We start from the raw sequence: 13,649 nt of genomic DNA, 5'->3' as shown, positions 1-13,649 counted from the left end.
TCTAAACTAAACAATACTAATTATTAGGCTAATAATTACACCTTTTGATGGTAATGAATTTTAATTTTCTAGATATGTTTAGTCAATGAAATTGCAGCATAAATCTTTCTATAAAGTTTGATAGTATAAATTATAATTTGACAATTACATAAATTTAAATTCTAAAAAAATTATAAGAAAAATATAAACAAGTATCAAAACATGTAATACATTAGTCCAATAAAATATTCAACAATATGAATACTAATAAAATTAACCACAAAGATAAAACATTTTGTGCAGTATAGCATTATGTATTAAGTTGTTTCCTATCTAACGTTACATATGCTATTTGTAATCATTAATTGGTTCTTAATCAAATATAAATAAGTAATAATAAATAATGTATACTTTAAATTATTTATAATAAATATGGTTTATTTTAGTTAAATATTTAGAAGGTGGAAATGTAAGAAAAATCATCTCTTCTAAATAAAAATTTTAAATTATTTAAAAAATTAATAAAATAATATATACATATATTTTAAAAGATAAAATAAACATCTTGAAATTAAAATACTAATTTTTTTTGGTGAATAAAGAAGAATTACAAAAAAAAACTAGAAATAAATAAGAGGAGAGTCAACATATAACCCTACACCTTTCTCTCTTCAACGGTCAACTTAGTAATTTGATTAGCTTCCATATTATCTTTTCTAGAGACATAATCAATGGATCAGGATGCCTCCTTCCGTAAGAGACAAGTAATGCGCCTTATTAAAGTAGAATTTGATCCCTTCAAAAATTTTTTCTTAATGTCCCCGATGACTTCCATTTTATCAGTTGTAATCGATAATTTGTCATGAAAATTTCCTTGTGCCAATGTCATTCAGCTTCATAAACAGAATAGTTCCCCACTCTGTGATTAAAACCAAAGATCCAATCATAAGATAATTAAATTATATATAAAGTGTGGTTAGAAAATCATAAGATAATTAAATTATTGCAACTCTTGCTCTTAGAATTGATTGCTTCAATTACTTTCAAATCAATGAGACACATTAATTACAATAATTGCTCAAATATACCATATATGTGTAATTACAAATAATTTTACTTAATTCGGAATAAATATACACAATATTTATATTATATTTAAATATTTGATTGAGTTAATATCAGGTATTAATACATACTAACTCAATTGAAAAATAATTAAAAAGTTATTAAAAAATACTTTAAAAATATTACAAATATTAATTTAAAAAGGGATAAATCTCAAAAGTATACATAAACTTTGATTTAATGTGCAATTATATACATGAACTTTAATTGTGGTTTAAATATATATTGAAACATTAATTTTGATTTAACTATATACATTTTAAAAAATAATTATTTTAATTATTTTTATATTGAATAAATATAATAATTTATGAATGTGATATATAACCATAAAATGATGCAATATCAATAGTTATGTTAATTATATAAAATCAAAATTTATATATACAATTATATATGTATAATTTTAATATTTATCGGATTAAAAAAAAAACATCACACCAAATAAAACTTGGACTTATAATCCCCTCCGTTTATGAATCTCTTATCTTTGTGTATTTTCCTTCAAAGGGTTTTAGACTTAAGAGTGGCTAGGGTTCTTCTATTTTAGGGATTTGCAAGGAATTATCAGATCATTTAAAAAAAAGAGAGGAAAATACAAGCAAACAAACATGGGAGGCAAAGGAAGGAGAAGGAGAGAGAAGAATTATAGAGCTGCTCATGGTGGTCCGGCCAGACTCCCTCCGCCTCCTGATCCCTCCCAAGTCGAGGCTTTACCTTCTAAACTCCGCAAAATCATGTCCTTCACCACAGATTCTCCTCCTCACGGTTCCTTTCATCTCTCTCTTTTTCTCGTTAGTTTGTTTCCTTTCCTTCCACCTTTTTAACGGATTCATCTCCTTTCTGTTTCTAGGTGAGCATAAAGCAGAAGAAGGGAATGCTGAGAAAAAAGTGAGTCATTTATCATTCAAACTGACTAATTATGTTCGGTTTAAACTTTTAAGCTTAAGTCGGTTGATTCAAATCCAAGTACTATAATTTGTGATGCAGAAAAACCGAGCGGTGAATGAAGTTAAGTTGAAAGCTAATGAGATCAAAGATGGAGGCAATGATAAGCATTTGAAGAAATCTCAAGATTCAGATAGCGGCGAAGGTACGATGCGGAATAGCAAAGGTGGGAAGAAAAATAAGAAAAGAAAGAGGAATCAAGTAACTGATCTCCGGTTTGAAGCAACGGCTGATAAGTTAGCTAGCAGTTCTAAACGGCGGGAGCGCAAGAAAAAGTAACTTCTCCCTGTCCTTTCCTCACGTAATTGGCAATAGAAACGACAATAGAATTTTAGCTTAGACTTCATTATAGTAACTGCAATAGATTATATGGTAGAGAATACTTTATAACTGTGAGTGAACATAGTAGAGATTTAGTATTATACCACATTGTAAATGATATATAATCTGCTGAATTGTGTACTTGTTTTTTTTTTTCTTGTTTCTGTTTCTTGCATGCTAGATTATTCATAATTTACAAGATTTTGGTTCTTGTGTAGGTATTTTGAAGCAAAGAAGAAAAAGCATAAGAGTGCTGGAACAGAAGAGAATCTAGAGTTTCCTGGAAGAGAGCACGTAAAATTTGGAGATGTGGTTGAAGCTCCACCGAAGTTGGTTACAGTACCCAAGGTAATTTTTATAATTTCATGTTACATTAAATGTTATACTAGTGGTTTGACTCATTCAAACAAGGAGTTTCTACTTTTGCAGGGATCAACGGCCTTACTCGATGCTTCAAAGGAGAGGCTTAGGTTACAGGCTATTGAGGCTTATAGGAATCGCAAAGGATGGAGGTCAAGACCAGGGGCGCCTCAACTACCTCCAGTGACTACATGAAATTTCATTCAACACTGTTTCTACTTCAAGTGTATGCATCCATTGACATTGTCCATTTGTTTAAGCTGGCTTAACTATAAGCTGTCCACTTGTATGAGTGATCATCCTGCTGTTGATTCTGAGCTCAATTTTGTTAAAGATGATATGTCTTTGATTTTGTTGAATTGTAGCAACATATATTACCCATAATTAATTCACTACATGCATATGGCAGTTCTCTCTCTTTTCTTTTTAAATTTTATATATGACCCTGCTAGAAACCAGGGGAAGGAGAACTGAATTACTTTTTGTTAGATCTTTGCATTAAGATCATCAGGATTTTGAATCCATTGGAATATTCTGCTAGGAATTGGAAGCGAAAAGTTAGAACCATGAAGTGTGTTGTCTAAACGACTTGGTTTTGCTTATTTAGCGGTTGCCTGAACCCGTTTTATAGGACAAGAGATGATTCAGGTTTTACGTGGTATATAGATATTTAAAGTTTACAATGAACCGAGACAGCCAACAGATGAAACCAGGTTTAAGTTTGACATCGGAGAAATGCACAAACATGAAGACCCCCGTCTATATGGAGATTGATCATCGTCCTGTATGTCACTGTTCTGTTCTCATCACTCAATTTGAATACAAAGCAGCGGAGAAGAACAGCTGAGAAGATCTTCATCTGCCTATAAGCAAACTCTTTACCCAGACAAATCCGAGGTCCTGCCTGTTAATCAAATGAAAACCGAGGTCAATGGTTTTGAGATCAACGCATAGAGCGATTCCTGCAAGTGCTGAAGATGCATATTCTTGCATACCTGGAAAGCTGTAAACTTGAAAGGGTTTTCTGGCTGGAACATGCCATTCTTGTCAAGCCATCTCTCGGGTCTGAACTCCTCCGCATTGTCACCCCAAATGAACTTCATTCAACCCATTGCATAAGGTTGATAAGCAATCATATCCCCTTTCCTTGCACTGAAACCATCTGGTAGAGTATCATCAGCCAAACATACCTTTGCATCCTGCAATCAAGATGATCAACAAATTGATTTTCCAAATAGAGTATTCAAGCTTTATGGCAAATGGAATTTCCTTACCACAGGAACGGCTGGGTAGAGCCTTAAAGTTTCAGTTATAGCCGCATGAAGATAGTGCATTTTTCCTAAAGCTTCTTCGCTCAGGCCAGCAGCGAATACAGCAACATCTTTAACCTCCATCGATTTAGTTGCTTCCTTCACTTCTGCAGCAACCTTTTCTTGAACATCAGGATGTTTGCACAGCATGTATATAAACCACGACAGAGAGGCTGCTGTTGTGTCTTTGCCAGCAATTATGAAGTTAAGAATTATATCTCGCAAGTATTTGGGGTCAGTGTCAGTCACTTCGAGGAATCTAGTTAAAATGTCTTCCTTTTTTATCTGCAGAATCCCATAGAAATACAGATCAGTTCAGAATTCTACTTCAACTCTTCATATAAAAAGCTCAAGTAGCTCTATTTTTTACTTACTACAGCCGAATCGTCCTTGGAGTCGCGTAGTTGCTCAATCTTGTTATGGATCAGCTTATACACAAAATTATCAACCACTTTTATATTTCTCTTTAATGCAGCTTCGATCCGATGTTAAGATATCTCTTGATCTTCCAGAAGGGATCAACATATCGATAAAGAGTTAAAGCACTTGAATCATCAAAAGCAGCTGCGAACTCCTTGCCTTCTTCATTGGATCCACACATGCTATCTAGTTCAACCCCAAATGCAACTTTGAATATTGAATCCAAAGTCGATTTCAGAAACAAGTCCTGCAGAACTTTGTGTTATTCAACAGTTATATATCACCCAAACATTTCCATTAGGTGAACTTACTTGCATATCCATTGTCTCATTGGAATTAGCTGCCTCCGAGACTATATTGGCAAGTCGTGCCACATTTTTCCGAAAGACAACACTGCTGAAATCTCTTAACACCTTTGTTGAGAATTCATAGCTTGATACCTTCCTCTGTTCACGCCATTTATCCCCATCCACTGTGAAAATCCCCTCACCAAGTAAATCCCTTAGCAAGCTGTGATTATATTCACCCTGCACACAAATTGAAAAACCAGCAACAAGTTCATTATCAAAAAGCCCTTTCATTATACTAATTACTGATGAAAGTGAAACCCTAACTGACATTATTATCTGGGTGTTTCTAAAATCTATCTAATTAGAAATTAAGCTACTTTTTTCTCTTAGCCAACCACAGGAAGAGTTCAAAAATGTCAGGCCAACAAATAAGTTGATTTTTTTGAGGTAGGAAAGTACCTTGCCATAATTGTTGAAGTTGGTTTTGAGTATATACTCAACGTTGGCAGGATCCGAGGTATAAATCTCATTCCTGAAAGGAGAAAGCAGCCTGCAGGTCCGATACTTGGCTGCAAGATCAGTCATATAATGATGCAATCTTTTGAAGTTGAGGAGCTGGTTAACAAACGTGCCGGCAACGGGGTGGTACTTGTTCTTTCTCTGTTTTCGCCTCAATTTTGCAGATAAGAACTTGAAGGAGATTAGGGAGATGAGCAGAAGCAAAGCTGTGAAGGTAAATGAGTTGGAGAAATCCATGGAGAAGGCTTCCTTTGCGGCAGCCAACAAGACTAAGTTTTGCCTCCTTCTATCAAATTCTTGGAGGCATTTATTTACGTGAACTATCGTGACAGATAGAGCCTCAGTGCCGAACTCATTTATTTATGTTAGGAAGATCTAACAAGTTGAGTTTTTTAGTTGGGTTCTTTAGGAATCTCATCGCATAAGTTTAAAAAATTATGAAAATATCTAATTTTTAGATTAATTATGAAAATAAACTGAAATTGTTTAAATTTAGATAAATTTGAGAGGAAATTTTTTGAAGGATATATTGAGTAATTTAAATAAAAATTTTATATAATTTTTTAAGTTTATTGTTTTTAAAAAAAATGAGAAGAGTTTATTTTTGTTATTTTTATATCTTTTAAGGGCTATTTAAATTTAATTTTAAAATATGACAGATCTAACATGTAAATAGACTAAAAGTTTAATTAGGTGCCGCCATTCTCTCTCATGCGAAACTTGTTTTTCGGCCAATCTAAAAAGGATAATTACTTCAGTCCGATGCACCAAAAAAGTTATTTTTTGGGGGGATTTTCAGGGTGGTGCCACTGTAGAAATCAAGTCATTCTCGTAATTAATTTTGAAGTCGAATTATTTTCATAATTTTTTAAATTTATAAAGTCAAATTCCTCAAATAAAACACGGTTCTCTATGCCAAACTCATTTATTTTCCAAAGGCATTTGAGATGCTAATTTTAAACAAAATGGACAATTATGGTGATGTCCAATTCAACATTGTCTATGGACCACCTTGGAAGAAATAGTAATTTTTATCATTACGTTTGATTGGCTAAGATGAAATAAAATTAACATAACAATAATTTAATTGGGATGTATATTTTAATAATATTACAATGTTTGACTTATGAATGTTGCTTAAGAAATAGTGGAATGGTAGGGTAGTTTCATATTAGCGCTAAGAAAGTAGTTTAGGTAAGTTTTTTTCTCTAAAAAAATTTGAATAAATACAATAATAATATTTTAAAAAAGCTTAAATGAGTAATATACACTTTTAATTAACTAACCTATCATTTAACAGTTTTATTATTTTTTAAAAACCCAAAAACATAACAACAGTAAAATATCCTTAAATAGATTAATTATTATTATTTTTAATCAAATTTAGTATCTTGGATTTATTGAAACAACTTGGCATTAGTTCACCCTATATATATTTTACAACTAACAAAATGGATTATGATTTAGAAATGAAAAATAAATAAATTTATATAAATGGTAAGATATATTGTATTTTTAAGAGAAAAATATAGTTTAAACTTTGGAAACGATATTGTTAAGAGAGATAACCTCGAACTACGAATAAAATCATAAAACGGACATGAAAATAACTAAAAATCATAAGTATACATTAATATAAAAGGAATAATCTTAATTATAATAATAAAACACTTAAAATTTTTATTTACTCCTACTAATAAATTTTATCTATCTTTATTCACAATTATAGGTTATTAAATTTTTTGGTAATAATTGGATACCAATTTTTAACATATTTTTTGCGACATCATAATTCAATGGTTAAAAGTATGTTTAAGTCTTATATTTTTCGTAGAATTAGAATATTGTCTTTCTATTTTTATTTTTAAAAAATTTAGTTTGTTAAGTTTTTTTATTAAATTGAAGTTCTTTACAATATTGTTTTTTGTTATATGACTATCGGTTGAGTATTTTTTTTTAATTTCAAAATGTCACACTAACGGATTTGACAAAAAAAAGGTAAAATTAACAATTAGACCTGAATTTTAAAATTTGAATAGTAGAGAAACTACATTTCTGAAAATAAAAGTAAATGGATTAAATTTCAAACACGTGAAGAGTACAAAAACTTAAAGCATATTCCAAACCTTTTTTAATTAATTCTTTCAATATCTTGTTCTAACAAAAATCCTTACAACTAGAATCCCAATATTTGACCAATTGATCAAGAGTGTTTACCTTATCTTTAAGGTCATGGGATCGATTCATTGACCATGTCTATGTAGTTATTTAAATGAATGAATTTATTTTGTAAAAACAAATCCCACAACCAATTCCATTACTAAATTTTGATCAACATTCATAGTAATAAAGTAGTAGTTGTTGAATTAGTGGTGGGAGAGGGAAAATAAATACTAAGCCTCTGACGGGTCCAAAGTTTTGTCATATAGTAGTAAATAATTTGCCAAACAAAGTGTTATCCCTTCAAATGATTATTTTTAACGTATATGTGTAGGCATATAGTAACCACCACATGAGTAAGTGAGAATTTTAGTTCAGGATATTCTGGTAATTAAGAGAAAAGATGGTGTTAAGCAAAAAGGGTAAGTATGATATGAGTTACTGCCTAAGGTATAGTACGTCTGATTTGTCTGGAATACTGTGCTAGTTAGATTATAAGTAAAATGGTTAGAAATCAATTGGATAACCTAGTTTGAAAATTGTGAATGTTGGGTGTTTATTTAAATTTCTTTGGAAACTATAGACCATTAAGAAGGCAAATATATGTGTCATATATATGTGTGAGATGGGTTCTTAAAGAGGTTCTTCTTTTCTTCTTCCTTAAATGTTGTTTTCTGATTCTTTGTTTTATATCTCTTCCTTGCCAAACTGGAAGCTAAGATTCTAAGTTTAATCAATGGTTATTTCATCTCAGGGTAAGTATTTCAGCTTTGTATGCTAATTTCTGAATAAGTTTGTATGTGATTTTTGAACAGAAAGTTGTAAGTGCAATGTTTTGTATGAAGTTGTCAACAATTGAGATGATAAGTAAATTGTATGTACAAGAGTTGTAATAGTAAAATTATGTTTCTAAGCAATGGTTGTTGCTGGTTTGAGAGGGATATTTGAGTCTAAAGCTTAGAACCGCAGTAGGTAAGAATCAGGTGAGTCTCTTCCCTGACTCTCTTGTGTAAACTTTTCAAGTAGAAGTATTTATATATAAAGGATGATGGTATCTATAGTAATCGGTAAATGTATCATCATAGTAAAGATGAAGTAAGTGTTATGATGATATGTGTAAGGTTCTATTGAGAGAATACTAATTGATAAGAATATATGTATAGTTGTGATACGAAAATAATGTCAAACAGGAATACAGTTACTTCTGGGTAAGTAAGTAATGAGAAATTTCTCATAATGAAGCCTTTAGTAAGGCAATTATAATGCTAACCAGACTAACATATAGATTGAAAACGAGTGTAAGACCATGAGGTAAAGGCCCATGGCAGCTTGGTATGATTTGGAATCATTCATGGTGTAGCCTCTAGTAATACGAGACTAGAAAAGTAGAACATGATACATGAATGTGTGTCAAACCATATAGTTAATACCCATGGTATGATATGATATGTTGTAACACCCCTTACCCGTATCTGACACTGGAATAGGGTATGAGGCATTACTAGAACACAAACACTTGCAAACGTATTTAACCGAGTTATAAAATTTCATCTAAATTAAAACTTTCAAAATTATTAACATGCTTTTATAACTCTTTACAATATATCCTCAAAACATTATAATCATAATAAAATTGGGCCTACGAGACCCGATACATACTCATGCAATTCAATGCTTCGTTTCTATTTCATTCAATTCGCAATTTCTCATGCTCACAATTTAAATCATATCACTAGCAATTTCCATTTAATTCACATACAATTCAATGTCACTAAGTTTAACACTAATACGTATTTACCATTTAACTCAACGTTTATCGATTATACAATTCATTAACACATTTATGAAATTCTCAATTTTGCAATGAAAATATCACTTTAGCTTAAATAACAACATCATCCTGGTATAAATACACAACCACTTATCCATTTGCTTTAGTTCTTTTGGGCCCATTTGTCACTTACCATCCTTGATCAAAATTAAGGAACGGTTACGGAAAATTGAGTACTTCACTTTCACTTTGCCATAGTATAACTATGGTCTTACGTATAATCACTTATCACTTGTCCTTGATCAGATAAGTGTAGCTAGGCTACCACTTATCACTTTTTCACTTGATCAGATAAGTGTAGCTAAGGCTACCACTTATCACTTTTTCACTTGATCAGATAAGTGTAGCTGAGGCTACCACTTATCACTTTGTCACTTGATCAGATAAGTGTAGCTAAAGCTACCACTTATCACTTTGTCACTTGATCAGATAAGTATAGCACTTATCACTTTTTCACTTGATCAGATAAGTATAACACTTATCACTTTTTCACTTGATCAGATAAGTATAGCACTTATCACTTTTTCACTTGATCAGATAAGTGTAGCTAAAGCTACCACTTATCACTTTATCTCTTGATCAGAAGTACTCAAATCCGGCGTTCCGCTTAATTTGATCATTTTTTCGATTTTCGCATTTTTATTTTACTTTCATTTCAACACTAAATACATTTCATCATACATTATATATTTCATGAAATTAACACTGTACAAACCCAAATATGCCCGGGCCCAAACCAATAAACAGACCCAACTAAACCTAGAATGGCCCAACACCTAACCCAAACTAAACCTAGCCCAAAGCTTAACCAAAAACAGAAACCCTAGGAGCCTCCCTTTCCAGCCGCCGCAAGGATCGGAGCAAGCCTCCTCCACGTGCGCCGCTCCTCCCCGCCCCGCGCACGTCGCGCATGTTGAACCTACAGCAACAAACAATCGATGACAATATCAGAATAACGAAAAAGAGGGGATTTGCATTATTATTTTCAGCTATTTAAAGCCATAGAAAATTTGTAAAAAAGGGGGGGCGAAAATCTGTAAAAAGGAAAGATACGGAAATAAAGAGAGGTACTGAGATTACAAATAATATTTCTTTTCCTTGAAGGTGTATCGTGTCTATTGTTTTATTTTATTTTATTTTTTGTTCTTTTTTATCTTATTTTTTTATTTTTTCATTTAAAATGAAGAAAACAGAAGAGGGATCTTACCTCTTTCGTTGAAAAACGTCTGATTGTTGCCATCTCCGTCGCGATCGGAGTGTTGGCACCGGCAGCGGCATGGAGAGCTGGGATTGAAAGCAACCCTAGCAGAAGGTCTTGCCTTTTATTTTTTCTTCTTACTGTTGCAAAAAGAATAGGACTTGGAAAACAAATTTTTTGTTTTAAATCATGTTAGCGAAACGGCGCCGTTTAGATGGCCATGACCCGCGCGGTGACCCGACCCGGAGGGGAGGATCCGCGCGTTTTGACTCTAAATGGGTAATTTGCGCGTTTGGTCCATCCTCCTTTATTTTAATTTTAATGCGGTATTTCATGTATTTGCAATTTCGCCACAAAATTTCGCTCCTGTTTCAATTCGACCCATGGACCATGCGCGTAAATCTCGCTGAAACGGTGCCGTTTTGCCAGCGCGGGGATATTTCTTTCTTTGGTCCTTCCCCTTTCATGCGCAATATGATTTAGCCTTTTTTGTTTTTTTTTAAATTTTGACCTTAAAATTCTATTTAATTTTGATTTAGTCCCCATTTGTTATTATTATTATTACTACTATATATACATACGCATGCATATGTACTATATAATATGTACTTTATACATTAAATGTTTTTTAATGCATATACATACCTTTTTTTTATATTTCGTTATTGTTTTATTCTCATAGTTTTATATACATATATATATACATTTATATTTTATAATGTTCATATATTTTCCATGTTTTATGGTTCATACGTATATATACATTTTAAAAAAAAACATTTTTTTACTGTTCTATATATATTCTATTATTTTATACATATCGTACATATACATATATATATAAATGTTTTAATGTATACATATTTTCATGGTTTACATATACATACACATATACCTATACATTTTATTTTGTAAATATATATACATGTACATATTTTTATATTTTTATGTTATTTTCACGATTTTCAAATACATACATGCATTTTTATTAAATTTTGATTGATATATTCCATTCCATCTTTTTATATGTACACATATATTTACATGTTGAATATATGCGTACACATGCTTGTAAATTTACTTGTATATTTTACTTGTATATATATTTGTGAATATTTATTCATATATGTTTTAAATTAAAGTTTTTGTTTCCAATTATACATTAACTTTTAACATACTTTTTGGGAAATATATTTTGGTTTTATTGAAGTATTTAAATCATCATATTTTATAAAATTTTAAAATATTTGACATTCATGATTCTCGAGAAAGATCGTGTCCTAACTTACTGGATGGCGATTATTTTTCGATGAATTTAGAAAGCCAAATATTTGTTTTGCAATAAATTCACAAATTTCAAATAAAAGCTTATTCTCGGGAATTCAAAATGTTGGGTCCTAACTTACTGGTCATGACATTTTATTATCTCGAAATAAGAATTTCTAAAGCAAAAGGCAATATTCAGAATTTTGAAGATTTAAAAATATTGTGCCCTAACTCACTGGGTGTGGTGTTTTATTTCTTTGAAATAAGAATGTATTTATTATCTTGATTCATTCATGAGATAAAAAGTTTCCTTTTAAAATCTTTTCAAGTTTTCGACACCAAGACATTAACTAATCAATTTGGTACCGATTTTGGGCGTTTCGAGGGTGCTAACCCTTCGTCATGCGTAACTGACTCCCGAACCTGTTTTCTCAAATTTCGCAGACCAAAATTGTTTTTAAGGTGAGCCGATCACACCTCAATCAAGGATCGGTGATGACTCCAATTTTTATTTTTAAATCGACAACTAAATTTTTGTTTTTCAAAAAACGGTTTCGACAAACACTTAATCATTAAATTTTAGCCATATGAACTTATTATTTCATCATCTTTCCACACTCGTTTTCTATGCACATCACATAAGATATAAACATATCATTCAACCATAGTCGCAAGCTAGTGTATTTAAACATAACTCTTTTTGGGGCTAACCACATGATAAACCATTTCAATGCATAACTTATAAATTTAACATAGCATAATCTAGCAACTACTTGGCCAAAGCCTAAGCATATACACCAAATATGTTAGCCAAATACACATATAGCATAAGCATTATAAGCATGGATGAGCACAACACTTATTCATGTATCAGGCTTACCAACATGTGTTAATTCATAAACCATTCATGACATTATTTCATGCCAATCATATACCGAATATACCATACACACATACTATGAAACTTTATTTTCACACATGAGCTTAAACCATGACCAATAATGCACAAATATAAGCATCATTTCTATTTCATCGTTTATCAATTATAATCAAGCATATGACCAATTATACACAAATCATTCATATATTTTTCAATTTTCCTCCTCCTCCTCTCCATTCCAAATCCTTAATGTGTATAACACACTTAAACAACATTATTCATACTTTCACTATTTTCTTGTATGTAAAATTCAAGCTGTCTGTCTGAGTCTGAGTCACTAAATTATTTTTATCTAGAGTTACAGAGCTCCAAATTAAGATCCGTAAATTTTCCCTGAAACTAGGCTCACATATCTTCTTACCATAAAATTTTCATAATTTTTGGTTCAGCAAAATAGTACAGTTTATTCTTTAAATTTTCCCCTGTTTCGTTGTCTAACAGTTCCAACCACTCTTCACTAAAAATTAATTATCTCATTGTACAAAATTCGGATGATGTTTTCGTTTGTTTCTTATGAAAATAGACTCATTAAGGATTCTAAACATATAAATTATAACTCATAATAATTTTTTTAAAATTTTTAATGATTTTACAAAATCAAAACAGGGGAACCCGAATTCATTCTGACCTTGTCTCACAAAATCTATTATATCTTATGATTTATAATTCCATTGCTTACACCGTTTCTTTTATAATAAACTAGACTCAATAAGCTTTAATTTCATATTTTATTCACCCTCTAATTAAATTCTCACAATTTTTGGTGATTTTTCAAAGTTATACTACTGCTGCTGTCCAAAACTACTTTAGTGCAAAATGCTGATTTCTATTTTGCCCCAAATTTCACAGTTTATTCAATTTGGTCCTTTCTCAACTAACCCCTCAATTAATCTAATTTTCTCAATTAATACTTTCCCTAGACATTATAAGTTGTATCAAAACTATTTAAATTCAGAATTTCCACATATAACTCTATCTTCAA

General features: G+C 31.2%; 1 protein-coding gene and 1 pseudogene across 1 annotated transcript; one reads left to right on the top strand and one right to left on the bottom strand.

Annotated features, from left to right (window-relative positions):
- Positions 1–1,543: 1,543 nt before the first annotated feature.
- Positions 1,544–3,149, top strand: LOC107911926 (uncharacterized). The gene is made up of 5 exons (XM_016839923.2): positions 1,544–1,872; positions 1,958–1,995; positions 2,095–2,327; positions 2,592–2,721; positions 2,803–3,149. The coding sequence occupies exons 1-5, from the start codon at positions 1,716–1,718 to the stop codon at positions 2,926–2,928; spliced, it is 684 nt and encodes a 227-aa protein (XP_016695412.1). The 5' UTR covers positions 1,544–1,715; the 3' UTR covers positions 2,929–3,149.
- Positions 3,150–3,309: 160 nt separating this feature from the next.
- Positions 3,310–5,617, bottom strand: LOC107911925 (cytochrome P450 704C1-like; annotated as a pseudogene).
- Between the last annotated feature and the right edge of the window lie 8,032 nt (positions 5,618–13,649).

The sequence above is a fragment of the Gossypium hirsutum genome, chromosome D11 (genome assembly GCF_007990345.1).
Source record: "Gossypium hirsutum isolate 1008001.06 chromosome D11, Gossypium_hirsutum_v2.1, whole genome shotgun sequence".
Lineage (NCBI taxonomy): Eukaryota > Viridiplantae > Streptophyta > Magnoliopsida > Malvales > Malvaceae > Gossypium > Gossypium hirsutum.
The sequence above is the reverse complement of the archived record's forward strand: the minus strand, read 5'-3'. Positions and strand labels throughout refer to the sequence as shown.